General features: G+C 34.8%; 5 protein-coding genes across 5 annotated transcripts; 4 read left to right on the top strand and 1 right to left on the bottom strand.

Annotated features, from left to right (window-relative positions):
- The first annotated feature begins 158 nt into the window (after positions 1 to 158).
- LOAG_02608 (26S proteasome regulatory complex subunit p97) lies at positions 159 to 7,863 on the top strand. Its single transcript, XM_003138145.2, has 17 exons — positions 159 to 272; positions 625 to 681; positions 967 to 1,131; positions 1,571 to 1,692; positions 1,898 to 2,131; positions 2,482 to 2,640; positions 3,182 to 3,384; positions 3,567 to 3,719; positions 3,816 to 3,922; positions 4,087 to 4,332; positions 4,573 to 4,735; positions 4,807 to 4,997; positions 5,706 to 5,867; positions 6,032 to 6,265; positions 6,591 to 6,747; positions 6,982 to 7,236; positions 7,744 to 7,863. Exons 1-17 carry the CDS (start codon positions 165 to 167, stop codon positions 7,830 to 7,832), a joined length of 2,805 nt encoding a protein of 934 aa, XP_003138193.1. The 5' UTR covers positions 159 to 164; the 3' UTR covers positions 7,833 to 7,863.
- A 553-nt stretch (positions 7,864 to 8,416) lies between these two features.
- Positions 8,417 to 9,779, top strand: LOAG_02607 (SNARE-associated protein Snapin). Its single transcript, XM_020446063.1, has 2 exons — positions 8,417 to 8,615; positions 8,924 to 9,779. Exons 1-2 carry the CDS (start codon positions 8,450 to 8,452, stop codon positions 9,136 to 9,138), a joined length of 381 nt encoding a protein of 126 aa, XP_020303549.1. The 5' UTR covers positions 8,417 to 8,449; the 3' UTR covers positions 9,139 to 9,779.
- Positions 9,152 to 11,473, bottom strand: LOAG_02606 (RDD family protein). Its single transcript, XM_003138143.2, has 4 exons — positions 11,030 to 11,473; positions 10,684 to 10,804; positions 10,245 to 10,402; positions 9,152 to 9,956 (listed from the first exon to the last, which is right to left on the bottom strand). The coding sequence occupies exons 1-4, from the start codon at positions 11,464 to 11,466 to the stop codon at positions 9,824 to 9,826; spliced, it is 849 nt and encodes a 282-aa protein (XP_003138191.1). The 5' UTR covers positions 11,467 to 11,473; the 3' UTR covers positions 9,152 to 9,823.
- Positions 11,474 to 12,621: 1,148 nt separating this feature from the next.
- Positions 12,622 to 16,418, top strand: LOAG_02605 (hypothetical protein). The gene is made up of 9 exons (XM_003138142.2): positions 12,622 to 12,717; positions 12,924 to 13,048; positions 13,150 to 13,242; positions 13,648 to 13,856; positions 14,221 to 14,300; positions 14,685 to 14,839; positions 15,155 to 15,282; positions 15,448 to 15,607; positions 15,783 to 16,418. Exons 1-9 carry the CDS (start codon positions 12,637 to 12,639, stop codon positions 16,105 to 16,107), a joined length of 1,356 nt encoding a protein of 451 aa, XP_003138190.1. The 5' UTR covers positions 12,622 to 12,636; the 3' UTR covers positions 16,108 to 16,418.
- Positions 16,419 to 16,740: 322 nt separating this feature from the next.
- Positions 16,741 to 23,345, top strand: LOAG_02604 (hypothetical protein). Its single transcript, XM_020446062.1, has 11 exons — positions 16,741 to 16,893; positions 18,877 to 18,955; positions 19,269 to 19,374; positions 20,008 to 20,120; positions 20,343 to 20,447; positions 20,584 to 20,760; positions 21,008 to 21,121; positions 21,378 to 21,451; positions 21,779 to 21,884; positions 22,244 to 22,402; positions 22,898 to 23,345. The coding sequence occupies exons 1-11, from the start codon at positions 16,859 to 16,861 to the stop codon at positions 23,075 to 23,077; spliced, it is 1,248 nt and encodes a 415-aa protein (XP_020303548.1). The 5' UTR covers positions 16,741 to 16,858; the 3' UTR covers positions 23,078 to 23,345.
- The last annotated feature ends 160 nt before the right edge of the window (positions 23,346 to 23,505 follow it).

Below are 23,505 nucleotides of genomic sequence, written 5' to 3'. Positions count from 1 at the left end.
GAGTACAAATAAAGAATGAAGCAATAGAACGTGTGTAAATCAACAGAAATTACTTATGTGTGTTATATATGTGAAAAACTTTTAAATACGCCTGTTACTATGTACACGTGTTGCTTCTTTATCTGAGCCGTCACTTATTTCCTCAATCCACTACCTCCAGAATCATGGTTGAGAAGACTGAAGAGAAAAAGGATATTATAACGAAGAAAAGTTTAACGGATGGAAGTGAAAAGAAAGATGTGAAAGAAGAGAAGAAAGAAAAAGATGAAATGGTTAGTTTAAATTTTTTTCAACAAATTATTCGATGGATTTTATTGGTATTTGGACGGAAAGCCCATATAATCCTATGTTCACCCTTGTAAGCAAGTCTTTGAGATAGCTTCAAAAGTAGCGGTGATTTCGAGATAAAGGGAAGGGAAAAGAAGGGAAGACTTTGGGAAAAGTTGTATTTTTTAGGCTTATTGTAGCTTAATTTGTTGTATGACGATAATATGATGCCTTATGATGCATGTGATCCACCACGGTCGCTTTCTAAATCCAGCTATGAGTAAATCTAACCTTCTTCTGGTAGAAACCCTGAGAATTACTGTTAATTTCATATCCTTTTGATGCTTTTTATTCCAGACTGAGGAAGATATTAAGCTGAAAGAAGACTTGGAAATGTTGATGCAACGTTTAAACGTACGGTTTTTTTAAATTCCATTTATCCGTTTCCATTAATTCTGGGAAAAACGGGCAGTTTAAACTGAAAATAATATCAGTCTTAGCATATATATATATATATACATGTATATATATATACATATACATATATACATATATATACATATACAAAATATATACACATTTCTAAAATACATGCACATTTAATGTATACAGATAACATTACATTACTAGATTATAGCGAGATAATTATCTTAAAACGTCCGAATAAATGATAATAAACATTTCTTAGAATTTTTTCAGGAAGCGGATATTTCATTGTATCTACCCACACTGGAGACAATGCGAAGCATCATTCGTGCTTCAACAACTTCCATGACATCCGTACCAAAGCCATTGAAATTTATGCGTCCACATTATGCTGCAATTAAAGAAATCCACAAAAAAATGGCAGAAGGACCTGCGAAAGTTGGTTCTTGTTATTGCATAACACAGTTTATTAAAAAGTACCATTATTATCAACTGGCGGTCAGTCAAATTATTCAAGAATCTGAAACTGGGACTTACTTAGGGGTTCAGTTGTTAAAGTAATGTATAACTTGCAGTTCTTGGTTATCTGTAGCAACGGTTACTCAATGAATATTGAAATATTTTCTCAGCTACTTTAGTAAAATTATTTAAGTCTAAAACTATGTGGATTTGATGCAATTTTATTTGAATAATGTTGGTGTACGGCAAAAATTTACTCTGCAAACCTGCTATTTTATGGTGTGGATGCGATCATGCATTGGTTTAACAATAAGTGCTGAATATCAATTGTAATATGGTTCCATTTTATCACAATCGGTAATGAACGGAACATTTTTTTTTGTACCGAGCTAAATTTCTGATTCTGAACTGATTGCAGAAACTTTGTGCTGACATAATATCAGTCTTAGCAATGACTTCGGATGACAAAAATGACTGTATCAATTATCGCATGATGGGAAAGCACGAACCAATTGGTAATTGGGGACATGAATATGTAAGGTGAGAGCCCCGATTATTATTATGGATACATTTGGAATATCGGTGTATTGGGATCAGCAGATAGTGTAATGTAAGCCAAATATGACCGGTGGAGTTTTCGTGAAATGAACCTACTATTTTCAAATTTTATTCAAGTTTGATGTTTCATTTCTTTATTACATTATAAACTAACATTCACGAGTAATATTGAATCCTACATGCGCAGACACTTAGCGATGGAAATGGCGGAGGAATGGCGTTCCTGCGGTGGTGGTACCGATGCTCATAATGAGCGTCGGGAACAGTTATTGACGCTAACTCGAGAAATTGTACTGCACAATATGAAACATAATGCTGAAGTTGAAGCGTGTGATTTATTAATTGAAATTGAAAGACTTGATCTGTTGTCTGAGTATGTCGAAGAAGTTGACCATGGTCGGGTTTGTTTATATTTGCTAAGGTATGTCGTCATTTCTCCATTTTGAACAGTCTCAACAGTAATGCTGTCATAAATCATAATGCATTAATAAGGAAGATTTAACAGTATGTCTTGAAATCTCTTTGGTTTCATTACCTAGTTAAGATGCTAACCAATTCGAATCTATTTATAAGCTTTAGTCGGTCACATGTGGCAGCGACTATAGTTTTCCTTGAAAGGTTTCTATCCTAGCATTTCCAGACCACATTGAAGTGGCAAGGGCCCGTTATTACGACATATATGCTAAAATCCAACATATTCAAGAATTTTTATACTGACTTATTTCGATTCTTTGAGGAGGTTTAATTTGTTGTAGTCATGCCCATTTTCAGTTGCTCACCGTTAATGCCAGATCCGGATAATGAGATTTTGATCAAAACAGCAATGAATATCTACCGGAAATTCGGGAAGAACTTCGATGCATTAAGATGTGCTATAATGTTGAATGCTGTCCCAACAATGCGCGAAATAGTCCTTGGGACAAAGGATATGTAAGTCCATGTTTCCTTCCATTAATAGTCTTTCTTTACAGAATTTATTCATCTGTAATCTGTCGGTCAATTTAACTATGATTTTATTATTTTTATATGAAATGACTTACTACAAAACATTTTAACAGAACACTTCTGGAATTTCCTGAAACTTTTTTTCCAATGAAAACAGGAAACTATAAATTTTTCTAAAATTTAGAGAAATATAAAATAATTTTCTTCTTCACTGAATTTGAGCAGATGATGTTGCTTTCCTCGATAGTTGTATTTAATGTCACAATGTGCGGATGAAGTGTATGGTTGGTATCTCCGAAGGTGAATTGTGTTGTGTGTAAGGTAGGGATATAACAAGGACAGGAGGGAAAGCGTCTCAGAATAACTGGAACCTGGCATGTAACTATGTCCAGCAATTTATTTAGTCGTAATAATATTGAAAAACGAATGTAAGCTCGGGTATTTTTGGAAGAATAATGAAGTTCAGAAATAAAGTTATTATTTGAATGCTAAAATTTGAAAACGGTCATCAAATTTTTTTTTTTAGATTGGAACAGAAGCAGATGGCAATCTTATTGGGCCGGCATCAAATTTTCCTTGATCTAGAAGGTGTTGAAAATGGCGAAAAGCTGATGGAATTAAATTCAAATGCTAATCTACATACATACTTTCATTCACTGGCCCGAGAACTTGACATCATGGAGCCAAAAACCCCGGAGGGAATCTACAAAAGCCATTTAGAGCAGAGTCGTAAGTTTTCAGGCTTTTATTTGGTCATTTATAATAATACTTCTTTTTTTTGCGACAAATTTTTGCAATAATTTCTTTACCATTTATGCTAAATGATTGGTGGATGGCGTTACCAATCAGTCATTGTCAAAGGATAAGTTCTAGAGAGGATTCTGGTCCGTTTGTTGTAATTATTTGTCTAGGACCGTTTGCTGGTTCATCCACATCAGATAGTGTGCGATCAAATTTGGCGGCAGCATTTGTTAATGGATTTGTGAATACTGGCTTTGGAGTAGATAAAATGATGACGGAAGCGGAAGATGCAAGTCGCTGGTTTTATAAAAATAAAGAATATGGTACGTTCTGTTTCATATATTTTTTGTATATTTATTCACCGCTTGGCTTACGTTATGCTAATGGTATTTTCGAACCTTAGCTTTTTTTCTTTGTAGGGATGCTGTCAGCTGCTGCAAGTCAAGGACTAGTTTGGCGATGGGACATCGATACTGGTTTAGCGCAGTGCGATCGGTTCCTTTATGTTAACGATGATTTTATTAAGGTAGATGATTTCGTAAATGTTGGATATTGTTATCAGCTTACATATACAACAATAGTTTACGAGAGCTATGTTCCGGCCATTGCAATGAGGCAAATAAGAAATCTGAACTATATGTTGTTTGATTTTTCTCTTCCTCCATTCGTATCAACTCGGTTATTTTTCAGGCAGGTACCCTTCTAGCAATAGGAATTATATCCTCAGGCATCCAAGACACATGTGATCCCGCAGCCGCTCTCCTTATGGATCACATAAATAGTGATCGCACGGTTATGCGAATTGGTTCTATTTTTGGCTTAGGCTTAGCATATGCAAATTCGAAGAGGCTTGCGGTGTTGAAGAAAGAAGACGGTGGAGTCGTATTTGAGCTTAAAAAGTTGTTGTCAGATACAAAACCATCCGCCACACCTGAAGTAATTTTTGTTCCTTTCTTTCTTCCTGCTAAGAACAGATGATGAAAGCACCAACATCATATTAAGGGATAAATGGAGTGAAAACTTTGGCAAACAATAGATAACATTTTTTAGGAGACTCATTTAAGTGCATATTTGTCATACAATTAGTTGTATCAACACAGTTGATTAGGCATGTCCGTTTTGGTAAACATGATCATTGAATCTAATCTTAAATGACTTTAAAAGGTTTTAAAATAGGTGAAAGGATTAGCGGCATTATCGATAGGATTCATTTTGGTCGGTACGTGTGATCATATAACAGCATGCGAGTTATTCAATTATTTGAATGAAAAGACGGCTGTGGAACTGCAGGACTCAAATTATCGTTTCGTCGCTCTTGGAGTTGCTCTAATTTTTCTCGGTATGTTATTCTGGATGTTCTTCCAATATAGTAATGAAAAGAAAGTGTGTTGCTCATTCTTTCATCTTTAGGTGCCCAACAAAAAAGTGAAGTATTTGTTGAAATGGTGCGAGCATTACCGGACCCTTTCGGAACCATGTTTTCAACACTGATTGATGTGTGCGCTTATGCTGGAACTGGGAATGTATTGAAAATACAAAAGCTTCTTCATATTTGTTCCGAACATTATGAAACCAAAGAAACAAAGGAGGCGAAAAAAAAGGTTGAATTTTCGTGTTTCATCGGTTACCATACTTTTTTATTTTTTAACTCGTTTACATTCTTGTATCCTTTGCTCATTCGCTTTCATCGACATTACTGAAATGCTATATTACTGTTTGTTTATGTTCCTGTTTGATAGCATCATCTTGAAAATGCAGTCGAGACCGAAATATGCTTGATTCAAAAGATTGTACTTGCATGTTAATGTAGTAGATATTTGTTTCTTTTTATTGACACGATCTCCGATTTATTATAAAATTAACTGGTATCTGTAATATGATCGGAATTAAGAATAATATGGTCTGGTGAAATGGTTACTGACTGTATTAGATTAGAGATTTTTTCTGTGAAAATGAAAAAAATTATACAATAATGATTTATACTGTTTGCATGTGTTCTGTAGCATAGGAGATTATGTTTAGAATGGAAATAATTAGAGAAAAAAATGTGTAGTGATTCATTTTAGCTTGTACTTTTTTGAAATGGAATCATTTTAGATCAACCAGCTTGTACTTTTAGAAAAATCTGAAATTACAAATTTGATGTATAGCTGTGTTTCGTAGTTCTTATGATTAAGAAACTTGCACTTTCTCCATAAACGTTTGTCATTTGCATTTACTTATCATTCATTTTTCATCACGGCTATGATTGATTTTGTCGTGATGTAATTATTCTTGATATAATTGATATAATTATTGTTGTACTTTAGACAAATAAAGAAGACAAAAGTGATCCTAAAAAGGAAGGTGATGCTTCGAGCGAAAAACCGGATTATTCGACACAGCAGGCAGTAGCTGTGCTTGGTATTGGTCTTATCGCTATGGGTGAAGAAATTGGAGCACAAATGAGCTTGAGGATGTTTGGACATTTGGTATATATTTTGAAATATTATACTGCAAACAGTCAGATTATGTGCTTTTTTTCGTGCGAATTCCATTGTGTATTACAAATATTCGTAGAGACGTTGCCATTTAATTCATTCGCTGGTTTGAATATTGTTGCTATTTTTGAATAAAGTAGTGAAAAATCTTTCAGATTCGTTATGGTGAACCAGTTATTAGACGTGCGGTACCGCTGGCATTAGCTTTAATTAGTACGTCCAATCCCCAGCTTTCAATTTTGGAATCACTTTCAAAGTTTTCACATGATGCTGATGCTGAAACGGCTCACAATGCAATTTTTGCAATGGGTTTGGTCGGTGCTGGTACCAATAATGCAAGGCTTGTTTCCATGTTACGACAGCTTGCAAGTTATCATCACAAGGATCAGGTAAATAAATATCGCAGTCACTTTTCAGTACGTCTCCAGTACCATACGTTGACTGTTGAAAATTGTGTAGATGTCATAAGTTGATACATGGTATGAAACAGTTTTTGTTTCGTGCAATTTACTTACTTTTCTCAAGTTTAAAATGTCTCCGTTACATGGACTAACACGTGTTTAGGTCCACTGGAAATTCTTAATAACATAACTTATTGTTTCTTAAATTGTCTAGGCATCGCAGTCTTACTTTCACGACGAGGTTATTCTGCTTAATATTCCATGGTCAGGTTATTATCTTTTCGTAGTTATGCTAAGCTTCCACGTATTTTAGGTAAGCTTAATGTTGGTTCGTTTGGCTCAAGGTATGACGCATATGGGTAAAGGAACAATGACGTTGAATCCGTTCCATTCTGATCGTCAACTTATGTGTCCTGCAGCAGTTGCTGGGCTTCTTACAATTTGTTATGCCTTTTTGGAAGCCAATAATTGTAAGTTCTCCTTTTTGCATTGCAAGAAAAAGGCAGTGATGTACTTGAAATATCTGAAATTTTATACTAAAATTTAGTGCTCTGCTTATAGTGGATTCACATCTTGAAAACAGTTCATCATGCCGATTTTTGGAGTTATTCTCTAACTTAATGATTTTCGATGATTTATATTGCTACAGCTTTATTAAATAGCTTAAAATTTTTTGAAATGAAAATATTTGAGTTTATTTACAGCCGTATTGAACAATCGACAACATTATTTGCTGTATTCGTTGACTCTGGCAATGCAGCCACGATTGTTGATAACTCTGATTGAAGATGAAGTGAATCCAGAGAATTTGAAACAAGTAAATGTGAGTGTCCGAGTAGGACAAGCTGTTGATGTCGTTGCTCAGGCTGGAAAACCGAAAACAATCACTGGCTTTCAGACTCATACAACGCCGGTTCTGATGGCTTACGGCGAAAGAGCCGAGCTTGCTAATGAAGAATGTTAGTTTAATTTTTTAATCCCTTTTTAATTGTTTGACTAGCAAACCTCAAACAATGCAGAAGAAAGTTTTACCTTTCCCACTTTTATGAGTGATAGTTCTTTTACTGTTATTCAAACGGTTATTTCATGGGTTTTCCATCTAAGTTACGCCATATTAGATCAATACCAGTTGCTCTCAGTTTTGGGACTTTTCGATTTTACAATTCATATAATTCCTCATTTACCTTTTTAGAAAAATTATCAAAATTCCAAGAGTTTTTTTAGAGGAAGCATAGAGTTTTCAATAAATCGTTTTACACGCTAATAGATTTTGATTTTGAGACATTTATGAGTATTTCTACAGTTTAAGAATAATTTTTGGGACCTCACATTCTGTATTTTCAGTAACTATTTTTAGTACTAATGCGTACTTCTTAAAGGTAAATCGAGCTTTAACATCTCAAAGATATATCATTCATCGAAATTTGTTTAGTACTATTTATACTCTTCAATAATTTTGTTTTCAGATATCTCACTAACGCCATATTTGGAAGGCTTGGTAATCCTGAAAAAGAATCCTATTTATGAAGCTTCAGCCGCAGAAATAAAGAAATGATATACTTGAAGAGTTTTGTGAATGTTTTTGTCATATGCTGTTTCAAAATCTTTTAAGTGAATTACGAATAGAAAAGAATTATTCTAACTTGCTGAACTTATTGCACAGAGATAGAAAGGGTCGAGGATTGCTTTTCTAATATTCAACAGCGTCTTTCACGAGAATATCGCAGTTGTCATCTGACGAGTGAAAAACTTTTTATAGTCGAATTTTGTTTTGTTGAAATCTTCGAATGTATTTATCTCTCTTACCAACTTTTTGATGTAAGTTTTAGTAATGAAGAAGAAATATTTTTAAAACTTGTTCTTTTTAATTATGTTTATTCTTAGCCAGAGCTTATTGTCCTGAACATCGCTGTAGAATGCCACTGGAACTTTACTGGACGGGGTTGTCATTTTTCTCCGGCTGCATTTGATAGGTATTATGTAACGTGAATGTTGTTTATGGGGAAGAGTAATTTTCTGATATAAGTGAAAGATTAAAATTTAAGGTTAGTAGTTTTGCATTTCACAGTATTCCGATTTGCCAGTGGTGTTGAAGTTTGGTAGTTACGCTGGAGTTTATATTGCTTTTCATTCTAATAGATCAAGGTTTCAGTTTATTTGTCTAAGAATCGAATGGCGGAATCAAGTCCAGATGAAATGACTGATAGTGGTGCTGTATTATTGAGTAATGGAATTATGGGGATTGTTCAACCAGCAGTGGAACGTCTCGACAGTCACGTTCATGCTGCACTTGCCAGTCAATATACTTTAAATATGCATATCCGAGAACTGGCGCAATGTAAGTTATCGGTATTTGGTTGTCCAGAGATTGGAGGATATGAAGCTGATTTGTTCTCCCTGATTGAAGGTACTTCAGTACATGTCAATTGGCTGGGATTATGAATGTCATTATTTCCTTCATAACGAGTAGAAATGGATATACAAAATGAAGAATTATGATCAAGAAATCTGTGCAATACAATTAAATAATAAGTGGTTAAGGGGAAGGTTACTTAGCTCGTTTTTTGCCGATGACTTCTTTTTCTAGAAGCTTTCTGGTGGCGACAATTTGAAAGATATGAGGTAAACTTTCATGGTTGTTTATAGATCTGAAAGAAATTTCGGAGGAGCAACAAGCACCATATGATTTAGACTTGTATGTGCGAAAGTTGGATAATTCCAAAAAACGAGTTACAGCAATTGGGAATGTCTTGCAAAACGTGCATGATCGATTGAGCCGCTTGCAGCGTAATATCGCTCGTCAAGCGTACCAACAAAAACAGCGTATCGTACAGCCATTGCCATCACCTCCAAATCGTTGAATCACTTTTTCTATTGAAATAACTAATTTATGGAATGTACTTGATTCCATTATAAGAAGTGAGGAGGTTAATGTTTTCGGACAGTTTAGAATGCTTCCACAAATATCCAAAAGTCATATAGTGTTACCGTAAGCAAATACAACGTTTTGGTAGCTTTTAAGAAAAACCATTCAGTAGATGATTGCTTGATTCTGGTATCCTATTAGAACATGATTCATGAAAAAGCAAGAGACATGGAGATTCGTCGTATAGATGTGCAGTGCGGGAAGACAGAAGTTTTGGAATACTGGTATTGACCCGGTCATGGTCTTACACTTACACTCTCTTCACAATAGTGCTGAACTTCATTCTTCATAGCATAATTAAAGTGATTAATTAAAGTGATGTGATGCCATTATCGAATGATGCCCATTACCGTTTCACAATGAAATTATTTGTGACATCATGTGTCATCTTATTGTTTCATACCTTGTGATGCCATGCATCCCGTTTGGAAACTGCTTTTCCGTATCAACAAGGACGGGTAATGTTATCAGCAGAAAAACTGTTGCTTAAAATGTGCGTTGTAGAATTCATTCGGTTCAGTAGTCCTCACGCACTAAATAATGATGGTTTAATTTGCGGCATACAGTCTTTGTATTGTAATCAAATTGTACAAAGTAATAAAAACCAATCGAAAATTATTTTAAGCATTAACAACGATCGTCCTCGCAGCGATATCATATCCAGCACGATTATAGGTAAACGCATAAGCTGCTGCACTGAGCGGAAAGAGCAGATTGATAAGCATGTTCTTCGTTAGTGATCGTAGCAAAGAACTGAAATACATGCCATTAGATGTACGGAGATCATTTATGGACAAACATATTCATTTTGCTACAGCGAAAATTTGATTTCCTTAAAAAACGCAATTGAGACTCCGCAATATGCTACAAGCATGCCGCGAGATATGTGGATTATGAATAAATTTTTTTTATGCTAACAGGTTTTTGAAGTTGAAATGAAATATTCCATTACATACAAAAACCAAAGAATGTGAATTCAAACGATTATCACATTAACGAAGAAATCTACTGCTACGCAGGAAAAGAAAAAATAAAACTGACTTTTTGAACGGGACAGTGAGGGTTCGTACGATGTTCACCTCTTCGCTACCTGCTATCGGTATCACTTGATAACAAGTAATCACTTGAATATTTAACACAACTTTACCCGGTGTCTGCCCAGCAGGTACTGATCCAAAACCATATGATACAAATAAGGCCTGAAGCAAAATCTTGCGACAATGAGGAAATCTGGTAAAAGTATGTTTGTTTATAACAATTTAAGTCGAAATTGATTGGGGTGGAATGATGTGTTTCAAATGAACTAATACTGGTTTTAATGACATATTTCAATGAGTTTATAGTGCATATTTAAAGGGCAGTAGGTCTTTTTTTGTATTAATAGCCAAGGTAAGAGTATTATATTAAAATCATCTGTACCTAAGATTTTCTTCCCTCTTAAATATTTCTAAAACATAATAATGCGATGGATTATACGAACTTCGACAATACTGACGACGATTTTTGCAAGCATTTCAATAGGGAACAATTCCTGAGTTACGTCAATCAACGTATGCAAGTCAGCCTCATCACCCAATAATCGGTCGTATTTATCCAGATCCCTGGAAATGTCGTTTCAGTACGATTCCTATAATCTCAAAGTATTATTCAGTAATTATTTTATCCAGGAATATTTTTGTGCTCTAAAAATTGCAGCTTTTTTTCTCAACAGGTAACACTGTATTACTTGACAAACGTTCCCCAGGTTAAAGGCAATGGCAAGCGATGCTGTATGTAGAATAGAGAAATCTATCACTATAAGGAAATTGAATAGATATCATACTTACACAACACCGATTTCCACCAGTAAGTAGACAATTAGTAATTTTGCGATAAATGCAAAAATAGAATCGACAATTTCCGCAAGGATACGTCGTGTAAAGGATGAAATAGCGTGACGCTGGATGAACTGATTTGAATTTGACAGATTAGTAGTTGGTGGGGGAACACTTGATGGTGGCAACGTGACACCGAGTGGTGACTGAGGTACCATGATCTCTGGCCGGTTACATGATGCCAAATATGCTAATGAATGCATGGTTGCCATCTGATGACAAAATGCCCAGCAGTGAGTTGTGAATAACCATTTACGTAGTTCGATCGCATATGCCGCAGCACTACCATAATCAACAACCGGAGGCACCGTCAACGTAGTTGTGGATGAAGACGATTCCGGTTGACCTTTTTGATCCTCCAACTTTTCGGGTTTCCGTAATTCCACCATTCTGTAAAATTCGTTTGATGTTTTTATTTAGCACGAATCTTTAGATATTAACGTAAACAGTATATAACTGATAATATCCAAGTGATCATTGATTTGTTAATAATTTAGGATGGATTTGCTAATTATTAATGGATCAAAATTTGTAGTTCGAAAATTTTCAAGCTTTGCTATGATACGTGGTGCGTTTTACATATCATCAGCAACAGGAAATAAGCTAAATCCATAATGTATAGAACATGAGATTTCAGATAGCAGTTTTGGTATTATATATAGATGAAGTAGGACAAATACGATATATATTATCTAACTTGGTATCACAAATCAACGAAATAGGCGGGCTACGAGGTATCTAAGAGCCCTGCAAATCTTGACAAAAGTTACGAACAACAAAAAATCACACGACTCAACCGGATCCAGTTCACTGCACTCTTGTCAATTAATACTCCATAAACAGCTATCCTATCTTTATCTTCTAACCGGAAGAAGGCAGTTCCAAAGTCTATCAGCTCTCACACATCCCATTCAACCCAAATCGACCAACTCGCAGAACAGAATGGACTCGATTGAGACAAGCTTCGTCGTATCGTCCCTCTTCTAGGACCGCGTGATTGAAATGTTCTCACGATGTATTTATTTCGCTGGGCGTTGAGGATTCTCCATTCTTGGACTTTTGGAAAGTTAGTTTCTTGGAAATTTCGGACTTCTGGTTTCTAGAGTTTCGAAAACTTGGGAATTTAACTTTTGCGAAATCATTAACAGCTTATTTCTTCCGAATTTGCGTGGGATTTATCCATTTTCTCAAAGAAAAAAAAATTTCTAAAGAATTTTCAAGTTTATGGGACGAATTAATAATGTGCTGGAAATTGTTGTGTACTTTTACATCCAACACACGACATACATCTTATTATTTACGAAGCATTATGCATAATTATATACCTTGCGACATTCATTTCGTGATACATACCGCTTAAATTGATTTCCAGTAATACTAGAACGCGTGTCTTGAAATCACTCGTTTCCACGTAACACTAGCACATAAATTACAATTTTCATAGCGCTAATGGATCAAGCGCAATTGAACCTGAGTATTATATGTATTAAAGGCGAAGCAATGATGCACATCAAAAATGTTCCACCCATGTCATAGTTTCTTCATTTCAGGATATCATAATGGATTCTGATGACATTATCGCTTGCAATGATCACGTAAGTAAGGTACAAATGGTACATGTGAATAACGAAGTTGACAAGGTTTTCTCTTCCTTCTATATTTGATTACTCTTTCAGGTCGATAAAACTTCACATACTTCTTAAAGTTGCAACGTTCTGAAGCTAGGTAATATGGGAGTGGTATGTACAGAACGAAGGGAAGGTTATAAGGTTTTGTTAATTTTGGCCAGTATTGATTTGGCCGTCTGTACATTGATTGCTTCAATCATAAAGGAAGTCCATTTCAGGATGACCTACTGCAGACAACTGTTGCGGAAATTGTAACTAACATCGTTGATTTGGTATGCAAGGGATGTATGTCATTCGATTATTTTTTTGACCGTTTCAGTATTGTCGATCCAACAAGTTTTAGGTTTGCTAGAATCATTCCAAATTTTGTACAAGATAATAGTTTTTGCTTTTTGTGTTTTCGACTGTATCAGAACTATTTTTTCAACACTGTATTGTTTTAAGAATCGCTCACTGTACGATAGACAATGGTGGACGGTCGGGAAGTGCGCTGACTGTTCAGTCGAGCAGTGATAGTTCGGATGAGGAATTCGATAGGTTTGTTTCTTTATTTCACTCAACAATATTGAATGCTACATTTTCGTCACCATTGTTGACGTTTGGAACGTAATGGATAATTTCCATTACGTTCAGTTAAGGGAAATCAGTTGAAGGGATTAGGAGCGTTAAATAGACAAAAGACTTTTGCTTTGCCAGCTAAGTAGAGTAGTTTCTGTGTTTCAAATAAGTGCGGGTAGTGGTCTATTTTAGCTAACTGTTTGTAACCGTTTCAGTTTTTAACACCATATTTCTTAATCTTGACTGTCAAATTTAGGTAATACGAACTTTTTTTTTTATCTTAACTTTGTGGTTTAAATCTTGAACGTTTGTTGATTCTTTTGAATAATCAGCTTATTGTTTCTTCGCGATTAATTAAAATTCTGTCCTGGATTTTTTTTTTAGAATTTTGGAAATTACTCGACGGCAAACGTCATTACAGCAAGAGGAGGAAGACGATGACGTGGAAGTTGCCAACTCGACGAAAATAAATGCGAAACTTATTGAGCATGAGTATGATACAATGCCTGCTATCGAGGAACTCAGGATTCATGTTGAAGAAGACATTATCTTGAAACAGTTTGGGAAAATTATGAACATCGTCGACAGATTAGGTAATGCAGAAATTTCGGGAATATATGCTGTTTCATTGTTTTGCTGTATTACTCACTGTGGCGGATTTTACCTGTAATCGGTGACTATATTCTCAAATATCATATTACTATGAAATAAACCAAGGTTCAACCCGTTATCGTTGAAAATATATCATCCTATGAATATGAAGGGTTTTAATGGTCGTCGAAATATTCTTCTACGGTATTTGTCCTCAAACGGAATAGATTGTCATTGTGTTTTCCTTTGTATTAGTTGTAGACTTTTTGTATTAGTTCTGTGTATTACGTTCATATTTTAACATTTTTAATATATAAGCAGTCTATGTATTGCGTAATATAAATACAACTTCTGTTCTGGTTTCAGTAGTAATTGAGGCTGATTCAAATACTGCACTTGATTTCGAGACTGTCATTTTCGATGCTGAACGCAACGCTGTAGGACGGGTACATTTATTCTGTTCTTTTTCTTTTCTTTTTTTTCTATATGAATGAGGAAGAGCGGGGAACAGATATTCTTTCTGGAAAATTTTTGGTTTCTAAATAGCTTGTTGAAACTCCTCGACAACTGTTAAAGTTTTGTTTTCAACAGAATTGATGAAATCGTAATGGAGCAGATGGAACGTTGGTCTAGGGTATTTTTGATTATGTGCTATCGTAATAAGTACCAGACCATTACAGTGTGACTCTTGCGTGCTTTACGGTGTGACTCTTACGTGCTTTTGTTTTCTTCAAGTTGCAGAATAAATTAAACTGCAATTCCTTCCGTTATTTCTTGTTTTTACTTGGTAAATTTGTTGACTAAATGGTTTGATTGCCGCATTATTCCAGGTATTTGACATCTTTGGACCGGTTGTTAAGCCAATGTATGCGATTCTTTTCAATGATATTAAGGAAGCAAGTGAGTGGAAAGTGGGTACTGCAATGTATTATGCTCCGGCGGCTTCTCAGTTCACTCATACAGTACTTACGGAGAAGTTGAGGCAGTGGGTTTTTCATTATTTGAATGAATACAGCTGAGTTTGATGAGATTGAAGGTGTGGGAACTGAAATATTTTGATTATGATGTGAGTGATCAGTGTCAACGAACATTCGTTTAGTATGATTTACGATAGTATTTTTAAGTGGTACTATCGCAACATCTTGAATTAAGCCTACAGTAGTAACTATTTAATGAATCACTTATTACGTTCTTTCTGTTTGTTGAATTGTTTGTAGATCGACTTTGAGTTATAACACAATCAGTAGTGGTCAGCACTAAATGGAGTGAATGTATTTGTTAATAGATAAATGTTTTTCAGCGAGAAGGCAACTGACGGCTGTTGGGATGGTGACGGGGAGTGTCCTGATGACATGCTGGCGTTTAGTGATGATGAAGCTGAACAACGGTATAAAGCTAAACACCGGTCTGTAAAAGTCGGCGATAGAAGTAAGTGGATCTGCATATTAGCCCTTTTTCTAGTAATGCCTCTCAAGTTTTTTCACTCAACTTTACAGTATCTTCCTACATACGTTTTTGAATTTGTAGCAGATTTGTGCATATATTATGGTTCATGCTTCAAATGCAACCATTTATCTAGTAATATTTGTTTAGGTCAGCACATATTTGATAGTCCTAAAAGCAAAAAAGCACGATACACGTCAAAACGTGGTCGATCAAAATGTAGGAACAGTGGTAGATATAACATAACGCGACAGGGTCGAAGTGGCCCGGGACAATATGGCGGTGGCGTAGTAGGTAGCAGTATGGAACAGTAAGTTACTTTCACTTGGGATTTCCATGTATTCTGTTTGTTCCAAAATCTTTTGAATGGAGAGTAATCATGTTGGGATTTGCAGGATGATTTGAAAGATGGGCTAATTTGGTTTGTCTTTTATGTTTTACAAAAAAAACGAAAAAAAAATAGTGCAACCATTTTCATATTGCAGGAATCCGATGCAGCATTCATCTTTTTGGTCAGCTGCAGTGAATAAAGATGGACTTCGGCAGTTTCAGCCAGACTTTCGTTTGACATCTTTTGGGATGTCAGGACGCCTAAATCATTCGTTTTTTGAGAAAAACATGAATTCAAGGCAACAGTCATCTTTCCATTCCTCTGCAAAAGATGAGAAAATATCATGCCAGGGAGTGTATCCGTGGACAGATGAAATTAGATCACAAAATATGAACAATTTACCTGCTCAGCTTAATAGTCTGAATTCATCCTTAAATAATCGTCATTTAAACGTGTTTTCAAATCCAAGAAAGTCGTAGCAGTAATAATATGTGATGCCTTATTTGACTGTTTGTTTTTCCGGATTGTTTCGTCATTCACGAGTGCAAAATGTTTATATGTTTAATTAGCTTTTTAAAACTTGGTTGGCCACAAGACTTGAGTTTTATTCCGAATCAGATATTTTCTTGATAATTTTTAAAGGTCTTGCTCAAAGTTCTTTTTCATTATCTCGTGAGAGTTGTCCGTGTTGCTGCTTGTTTACGAAGAAAGCAAGTATTTTCAAAATCCATACCAAAATTATTGGCGCATATAAACTAGGCATACAACGCATAGAAACATGAATTGCAGTTCGGACTCTTCTTTAGCAGTTGATGAATTCTAATGATATGTAATATGCGAATTACGTCGTAATTTTGCAAGTTATGCACACTTGCTGGATAGACCAATATATTTTCATTCCTTTTCTCATAAAAGAAGGAAAAAAGGAGAAGGTAGTTTGTGAATAAAATTTTGTTGCTTGCATTTTCACACACGGTATTTTCTGTGTACATTCGGAAATGTGTACATTCTAGCAAAATTTTTGGGCATAATGGATGATAATGATATCTCTAATAAAGTTACTATTAGTCATGTTGATACAGTGGATTAGACGATTTACTTCTATCTGGATTTTGCAGCAGTGGTTCGTTTTCTTGGAAGCTTTGATCTCGAAGTTCGCAGGTTGGGGAAGTCACTTTTGTTGAGCTCGTTATTTTCCATTATTGATGGACATGTTCTGATGAAAGAAAAATGCTAAACAGTCTGTTTATTGTGAATACTTCTGGGTATGTTATCATTAATAAGTCATGTCACATTTTGTCCCCGTAGTAGAGGGAATAATTTGGTGTGTAATCCACATACGTCTTGTCGTTGCATCTCAATTGTTTACTCTCTGCAAAGTTCATTTCTGTTGATAACTGAGTGACTTTTTCTTTTTTTGCTTTGAGATAAATTTCAGTTTTTAAATTGATGTCTAATATTATTTTCAGTACGATGCTTGTATTTATAGTTTGAAGGTCTACATAAGTCGAAAGGGAACTTCCTCAAATTTGGCCTAGTAGTTAGGCTAGGTTAGGATATTTGTGGCCTCATTTCAGCTGAGAACATTAATAGAGGGAAATTAATGTGGACTCAAATATATCGGGAATGCCATTGCAAATGAGATCGAGGAATGTAGTGAATGTAATTGCTTTTATACTGAAAAAAAAGGAATCGTGGTACCGAAAAAGCAAGAATGAAGCCGAATTAAGTGAATAAAAACCCTCTACGATGGAAGTTGAATGAGTACTGAATGATATACTTGAAGTTGAATTGGTTTGACCGTATCGTACTTGTTCCAAAGCATTATGAATTGGAATTTATATATTATGAATATCATAATTGAGAGCTGCTGGATAAGTGGGTCACCGAGAAGTACCATTGCTACTCTATCTTAAGTGAGCTTAATTACGAAAGGAATGATTGAAATGGCTTAAGCCATCTGCTAAAAATGTACCTTGACTACAAATTAAGTAAAGACGGTTACAGTAGTAGCGTGGATGAATTTGAGTTGATGATCAGATTGTCTTGAACCGTGGTGATAGTCCTTGATTTCAGTAAGTTTGCAATAGTGGAATGGTCTAGTGTATGCCTAATTTAGCTGATATGAATTGGACAATAGCGAATTATAACCATCCATTAACTGTTGAAATGGAAATGAAATGGCGGAGAAGTGAAAGTTTTTAGCAATTTTCTACCATCTTTTTGGTTAACAGGCTTAAAAGGATTATTTGTTTATGGTAAGGTGCTGATGGTCAGGGAAGAATGTATATCGAGGAGAAAATTAACGGAAGAAAGAAACAATAGTTGATCTAATGAGATCTACGAAAAAAGGGAATCAACAAAGAGTGGGGAACAAAAGGCCCTTTGTAATCAATGAAAGGGATTTTTTGAGGAGATTTGGCTGCCTTGTTAACAATGGTTACTCCGGACATTTAGATGTGTGAATTTGACCATGTTAGAGCTGTTAAAGGGAACAGATTGATGCAATAGGAATAATGGATAACTCGTTCTTCGTAATTCAGGGCTATCGACATTGCAGTTTAGAAACTCCATTTAAGGAGGGATGCAGGGGGGATGTTATTTGCGACGGAATTTTAGAGATCGCAAGCTCACTGATGGTTAATTGAGAAGAATGCTAAGTTTAGCAATCCGTACTGGCCAATATTTTTATGACTAGAACTGGATGTGTATATGGCACGTGTCAGGAAAATATATTGAATTGAGTTGGTAAATACGTTGGTAAATAAATTGGTAAATAGTCTATTTTAGTCCATTTTTAGGTAAATAGTCCATTTTAGTAAATAGTCCATTTTAGTTGGTAAATAGTCCATTTTACCTCAGTGATTACCAATCGCCGTTTCAAAAGTCCTAGGAAAGTTCGTAACAAGGTTGACAATGACATGAATGCAAGGAGCAAAAATTTTATTAAGTGATCATTGATAAACGAGATGAACGACCTAATAACGAAATTATGGATTGAAGGTGGAGGCAAGATGAAGTCTTTTTTATTTTCTTTGAACAGGCGTGATAATTTACGAGTGATAGTGGCAAAGAGGTAGCGCTGTTCTGCAATTACCTTTCGTGCGCTCAAGTTCATTTGACAATTTATTACTAAATGGCTTGATGTGAATCTAGAATTTCTGATCAGCTTCAAGGATGAACTTAGAATCAGTCTTATATTATCTCTTCTTCCTTTCCAAACATCGTATTACTGCGTCATGTTTCAGCGACATTATTCTCGAGAAACACTGGAAATCCGTTATTCATCGGTCGATATGTGATTACTTTTTCGAGGCTCAAAAAAAGGTATTTTATAAGCTATTCGGATAAAATTGTTCGCGACATACAAAGACTATTTCGGGCTTGTCCATTTTAACATCAGTTCCATGAGTTTTTTTCCAAAGTATGCATACTGTGATTTGTTAGCATACCATCTTCTTTAGACTGAACATATGAAGTGGATATGTTCTCAGCATCCATGTTTCTTCTAGATGATATGTTCCAGTTCAGACATTGCCATCCCATCTAGTAATAAGATACTCAGACCCCACCCAGTAATAAGATATTCAAAAGTAGGAAATATGAAGAATATATGATGAAAATTTGCTGATACTTCCAGGCAGCTTATCCGGAAGATGTACCACCAGTTATATCAACGCCCCATCATTACCTCATCAGCGTTTATCACAACCATCTTTATCTTCTTGCCGTAACTGTATCGGAAAGTGAGTCTTACAATTCGCAGTAGCTGTAATTTATGCGAACATTAAAAAGCGAAAGCCTTTCAGTATTTACTTTAATATGATTAAAGACGAATTGATTATATTTTGTAATTTTTTATAAAAAGTTGTGAATTGTCTAGTTTTAGAATCGTTATATTTTAGAAATTATATTAAAGACTTATTCTTTATATATACATATTACACGTATATATATATACATATATGTATATATGTATACATATATATATATATGTATGTATATATATACATATATATATATATATATGTATATATATATATATATATATATGCATATATGTATGTATACATATATATATATATATGTATATATATATATATATATATGCATGTATATATATGTGCATGTATATATATATATACACGTATGTGTGTATGTATGTATGTATATGTATATCCATATATATATAATTTCTGATTAATTTTGAGGTATGCATCACTGTTAAATTCTTCTTTGTTTATTAAATTGCTAAAGAATCTGTGTTCCGATTATTGTTTGATAAGCAACAGAAATAGTTTGAAAGCCAGAAACTGCGAATTCGTTTTACCCGTGCTATTCATATGGATGAACAGGATATTTAAGTATATTAATTTTAGCTCCACCATTAATGGTAATCGAGTTTTTGCATCGCGTCATCGCTACATTTGCGGAATACTTCGAAGAATTCACCGATAATGCAATTAAGGAAAATTGTGTCATGGTTTTCGAAGTATTTTTTTTCATTATTTATATATGATTGTCATAATGTCAGTAATGAATTAATAGGAATAGATTTCCATAGTTCCCTCTTATGGTTCATTTCGATTATCACATTTACTGATAGAAATCGTTACACCTTCCTATTTCGAATCATTTCCAGCGTTTCGTTCTGGCAAGCATCCGAAATTTATGTTTCTTATATTGTCCTTGTTAATATGTAATTTTGTTCCAGCTGCTAGATGAAATGCTTGATAATGGTTTTCCATTAGCTACAGAATTGAACGTTTTGCAAGAGCTTATCAAACCGCCTAATTTCCTCCGAACTATCGCTAACCAAGTAAAATTTACAAATAATTTGACAATCAAGTGATTAAATAACTCGGTCAGTTGGACTTTTTTGTTTCAAATGATATCAGCATTCTGCAGATATTTTTGACAGTATTTTCGTTTCAGTAATAATCAAATATGGTCAGGTTATGGGTCGAACGAATGTTTCGGAAGTGTTACCAACTGGTCAGCTTTCAAATATACCTTGGAGAAGAGCTGATGTCAAGTATACAAACAATGAAGCTTATTTCGACGTTATTGAGGAAATTGATGCCATAATTGATCGACAAGGTGCTACTGTATTCTCTGAGATACAAGGATATGTTAGTAATTTAAACTTTTACCTAACCTATTAGTTATTGGCGATCTCCGCCTTCTCAAACTCTATTTTAATATTCTCTATGTAAACATATCTTGCATTTTAATTCATGTTTTTGTTTAATTCTCAAAAAGTTTATTTAAAATGTTCCCGTAAATGCCGGTCTTATTCCTACATTGCCATCAGTCAGGCAGGCTTTTCAAATCCTTGAATTCGATCTCTACTTTGATGTGTGAGAAATGTTTTTTCAGATAGATTGTTGCTGTAAACTTTCTGGCATGCCTGATCTAACGATGACATTAATTAATCCAAGATTGTTAGATGATGTCTCATTTCACCCTTGCGTACGATTTAAACGATGGGAAGTCAGTGTTTTCTTATTTCATTTTATTGTTTATCTGAGGCAACTTCATTTCACACGGAAAAACGAGTTTTTGCATTTTCATCTCGGAGGACCAGTTCGATAGAAGCTGATATATTTCGTCCATTCTAAGGTTAAAAAAGCGGTTTGACCATGTGGTCTCAAATTATAAATCCCGCATTTGGTAGAGTTCCAAAACATTTGGTCGATGTTAAGATACTTCTTTTTTTTGATTAATGTGGTTTCCATGATCTTGACAGAGTGAGCGAGTATTGTCATTTGTGCCACCTGATGGAAATTTCCGCTTACTCTCCTATCATATTGGTTCGCAGAAGTAAGTTCAGTGATAATAAAATTTTCTTTTGAGCAGTAATTTCCGAATGCTAAACTTTCTGGAGCTTTCTTGAGCATCATTCATGAGCATTTCTAGAGCTTTCTTTAGACAGAATGTTTTATGGTTGGTATAAGGAATCATTTATAACAAATTGAATAAAACCATTTCCGGTTTACAACTGCATCAAAAGAAACCTGGATGAATGGATAGCTCTCATGCTTTGGTGATTTTTAGGTTTTTGCTTCATTCAGGAAGAAAATTTCGAAATGTTCAAAGTTTATTTTATGCCTCTTATGTTTTTTTTGCACGAAACGTTCTGTTTTTTAGTATGGTTGCAATACCGGTATATGTACGCCATAATATATCACTTAAGCCAGGCACTACTGGACGAATCGAACTAACGGTTGGTCCAAAGCAGAGTATGGGTAAAGTGGTAGGATTTCTTGTCTTAATTTTTGTTTTATAATTTAGTGTCGTTTTTGTTTCTTTTTGTTGCTATTATCAGAATTATGACGGAAGGGAATTGAAGTGAATGAGAGTCCTTGTTGATTCTGTATGGATCTTCTGGAAGCAGACTTGCTCTGTTATTTATCAGAATTATGAATTGTAGATAGTATTGTAAGCTGTTAGTTACAATAAGCATGTTTTTCAGTATAACTTCTTGATTTTTTGAAATTCTCTGTTGTGCTACAGTGTCTCTTCGCATGGAATGCAATGAGAAATACATAACAAAGTAATGACAACAGGTTATATTTGTTGTAATTGATAATTTCAGACAATCACAATTTTCAGCTGGAAGATGTTATCGTGGAGATGACAATGCCGAAGCCGGTCCAAAATTGTATGCTAATATCGAGCACTGGAAAATGCTCTTTTGACCCGACAACGAAATTGCTCCAGTGGAATGTTGGAAAGATCGAACTGGGCAAACCACCGACTTTAAAAGGAACTGTATGTTATTCGTTTTCATTTCCTTTTCTGTAGATATTTTTAAAAACTGCTTCTTTTGTTTTAAATTGATTGAAGCACGAACTCGATTTCCTTTTTTATGATCCTTTTTGTGTAAGTGTTTGCTGTAATATTTCGATTAATGCGTGCATGTGAACACAGCAGAAAGGAAAAACACAGTTTAAGAACCACATTGTTCTTTTGTTTGTAACATATCGAATTTGTTAGAAATCTGAACGAATTGGGATTTTCACGGTTTTCCTAACAACTGTTTTTCATCAGAAAATCCAAAATCACTGAATGAATTTAATTCCTGTTCTATGATCTGTATCCGATTCAGCAAACCATTTTTAATCGTTAAAATAAGAAGTGGAAAACTGAAGACACTTACTGTATTATTTTCTGAATTGACTAGCTGAGGAATGTGCAGCTTAAAAACGAACTACACATTTTTCTGACCATCCTGAATAAATGGAAAGAACAAGTAATTACTTTTAGGTCTCCGTGAGCGGTGCAACAAATGTCGAAGCGCCACCGATTACTGTTTATTTCAAAATTAATCAGCTGGCTGTGTCGGGGTTAAAAGTCAATCGTTTGGATCTATATGGTGAAAAGTATAAGCCATTCAAAGGTGTTAAATATATTACTAAAGCTGGAAGATTTCAAGTGCGCACGTGACTATTCCTGTGTTTCAGTTTTCAAATTATATTAGGGAAATTCTCTCTCTGCTGTTCTTATTTACTGGTTGTAATAGCTAGTGATGGTGGGATAAGGATAAGGTATGAGTGAAGTGTATGTTATATGTAACACATACTTTGGCTGAGCACGTGAACTATTCCAATTTTATTGTAAAAAAAAATATTTTGCAATTAAGTTGTAAATTTCCGTCTTTATTTTCCTCTTTGATTTTCATTGGTTGATGGTGGTTTGGCTTTGTTAAAAGGATGCGTGGTAATTCTGTTTGACTTATGGTATAGTTATCTCTAGTGTTGGATTGGACGAGGGAACAGGTTGAATGATTTATGAAAACACAGGGCACTGATCATATGATCAATGCTAATGATGTTGAACTTTAGATTGATAAATTTCGCGCCCACTTTTCTCTC

Source organism: Loa loa (genome assembly GCF_000183805.2).
Source record: "Loa loa unplaced genomic scaffold supercont3.81, whole genome shotgun sequence".
In the NCBI taxonomy this organism is placed as follows: Eukaryota; Metazoa; Nematoda; class Chromadorea; order Rhabditida; family Onchocercidae; genus Loa; species Loa loa.
The sequence above is the reverse complement of the archived record's forward strand: the minus strand, read 5'-3'. Positions and strand labels throughout refer to the sequence as shown.

Coding starts and splice junctions, on each gene's coding strand:
- LOAG_02607 (XM_020446063.1), top strand. CDS start 8,450: ATGGCGGAATCAAGTCCAGATGAAATGACTGATAGTGGTGCTGTATTA. Junction 8,616..8,923: donor TATCCGAGAACTGGCGCAAT/GTAAGTTATCGG, acceptor GGTTGTTTATAG/ATCTGAAAGAAATTTCGGAG.
- LOAG_02608 (XM_003138145.2), top strand. CDS start 165: ATGGTTGAGAAGACTGAAGAGAAAAAGGATATTATAACGAAGAAAAGT. Junction 1,693..1,897: donor TGGGGACATGAATATGTAAG/GTGAGAGCCCCG, acceptor CTACATGCGCAG/ACACTTAGCGATGGAAATGG. Junction 3,385..3,566: donor AAGCCATTTAGAGCAGAGTC/GTAAGTTTTCAG, acceptor TTATTTGTCTAG/GACCGTTTGCTGGTTCATCC.
- LOAG_02604 (XM_020446062.1), top strand. CDS start 16,859: ATGCTAAACAGTCTGTTTATTGTGAATACTTCTGG. Junction 21,122..21,377: donor TACGATTTAAACGATGGGAA/GTCAGTGTTTTC, acceptor TGATCTTGACAG/AGTGAGCGAGTATTGTCATT. Junction 22,403..22,897: donor CACCGACTTTAAAAGGAACT/GTATGTTATTCG, acceptor AATTACTTTTAG/GTCTCCGTGAGCGGTGCAAC.
- LOAG_02606 (XM_003138143.2), bottom strand. CDS start 11,466: ATGGTGGAATTACGGAAACCCGAAAAGTTGGAGGATCAAAAAGGTCAA. Junction 10,805..11,029: donor CTGGTGGAAATCGGTGTTGT/GTAAGTATGATA, acceptor CGACATTTCCAG/GGATCTGGATAAATACGACC. Junction 9,957..10,244: donor CTCACTGTCCCGTTCAAAAA/GTCAGTTTTATT, acceptor CATGTATTTCAG/TTCTTTGCTACGATCACTAA.
- LOAG_02605 (XM_003138142.2), top strand. CDS start 12,637: ATGGATTCTGATGACATTATCGCTTGCAATGATCACGTAAGTAAGGTA. Junction 12,718..12,923: donor TGAATAACGAAGTTGACAAG/GTTTTCTCTTCC, acceptor AGTCCATTTCAG/GATGACCTACTGCAGACAAC. Junction 13,049..13,149: donor GTCGATCCAACAAGTTTTAG/GTTTGCTAGAAT, acceptor TATTGTTTTAAG/AATCGCTCACTGTACGATAG.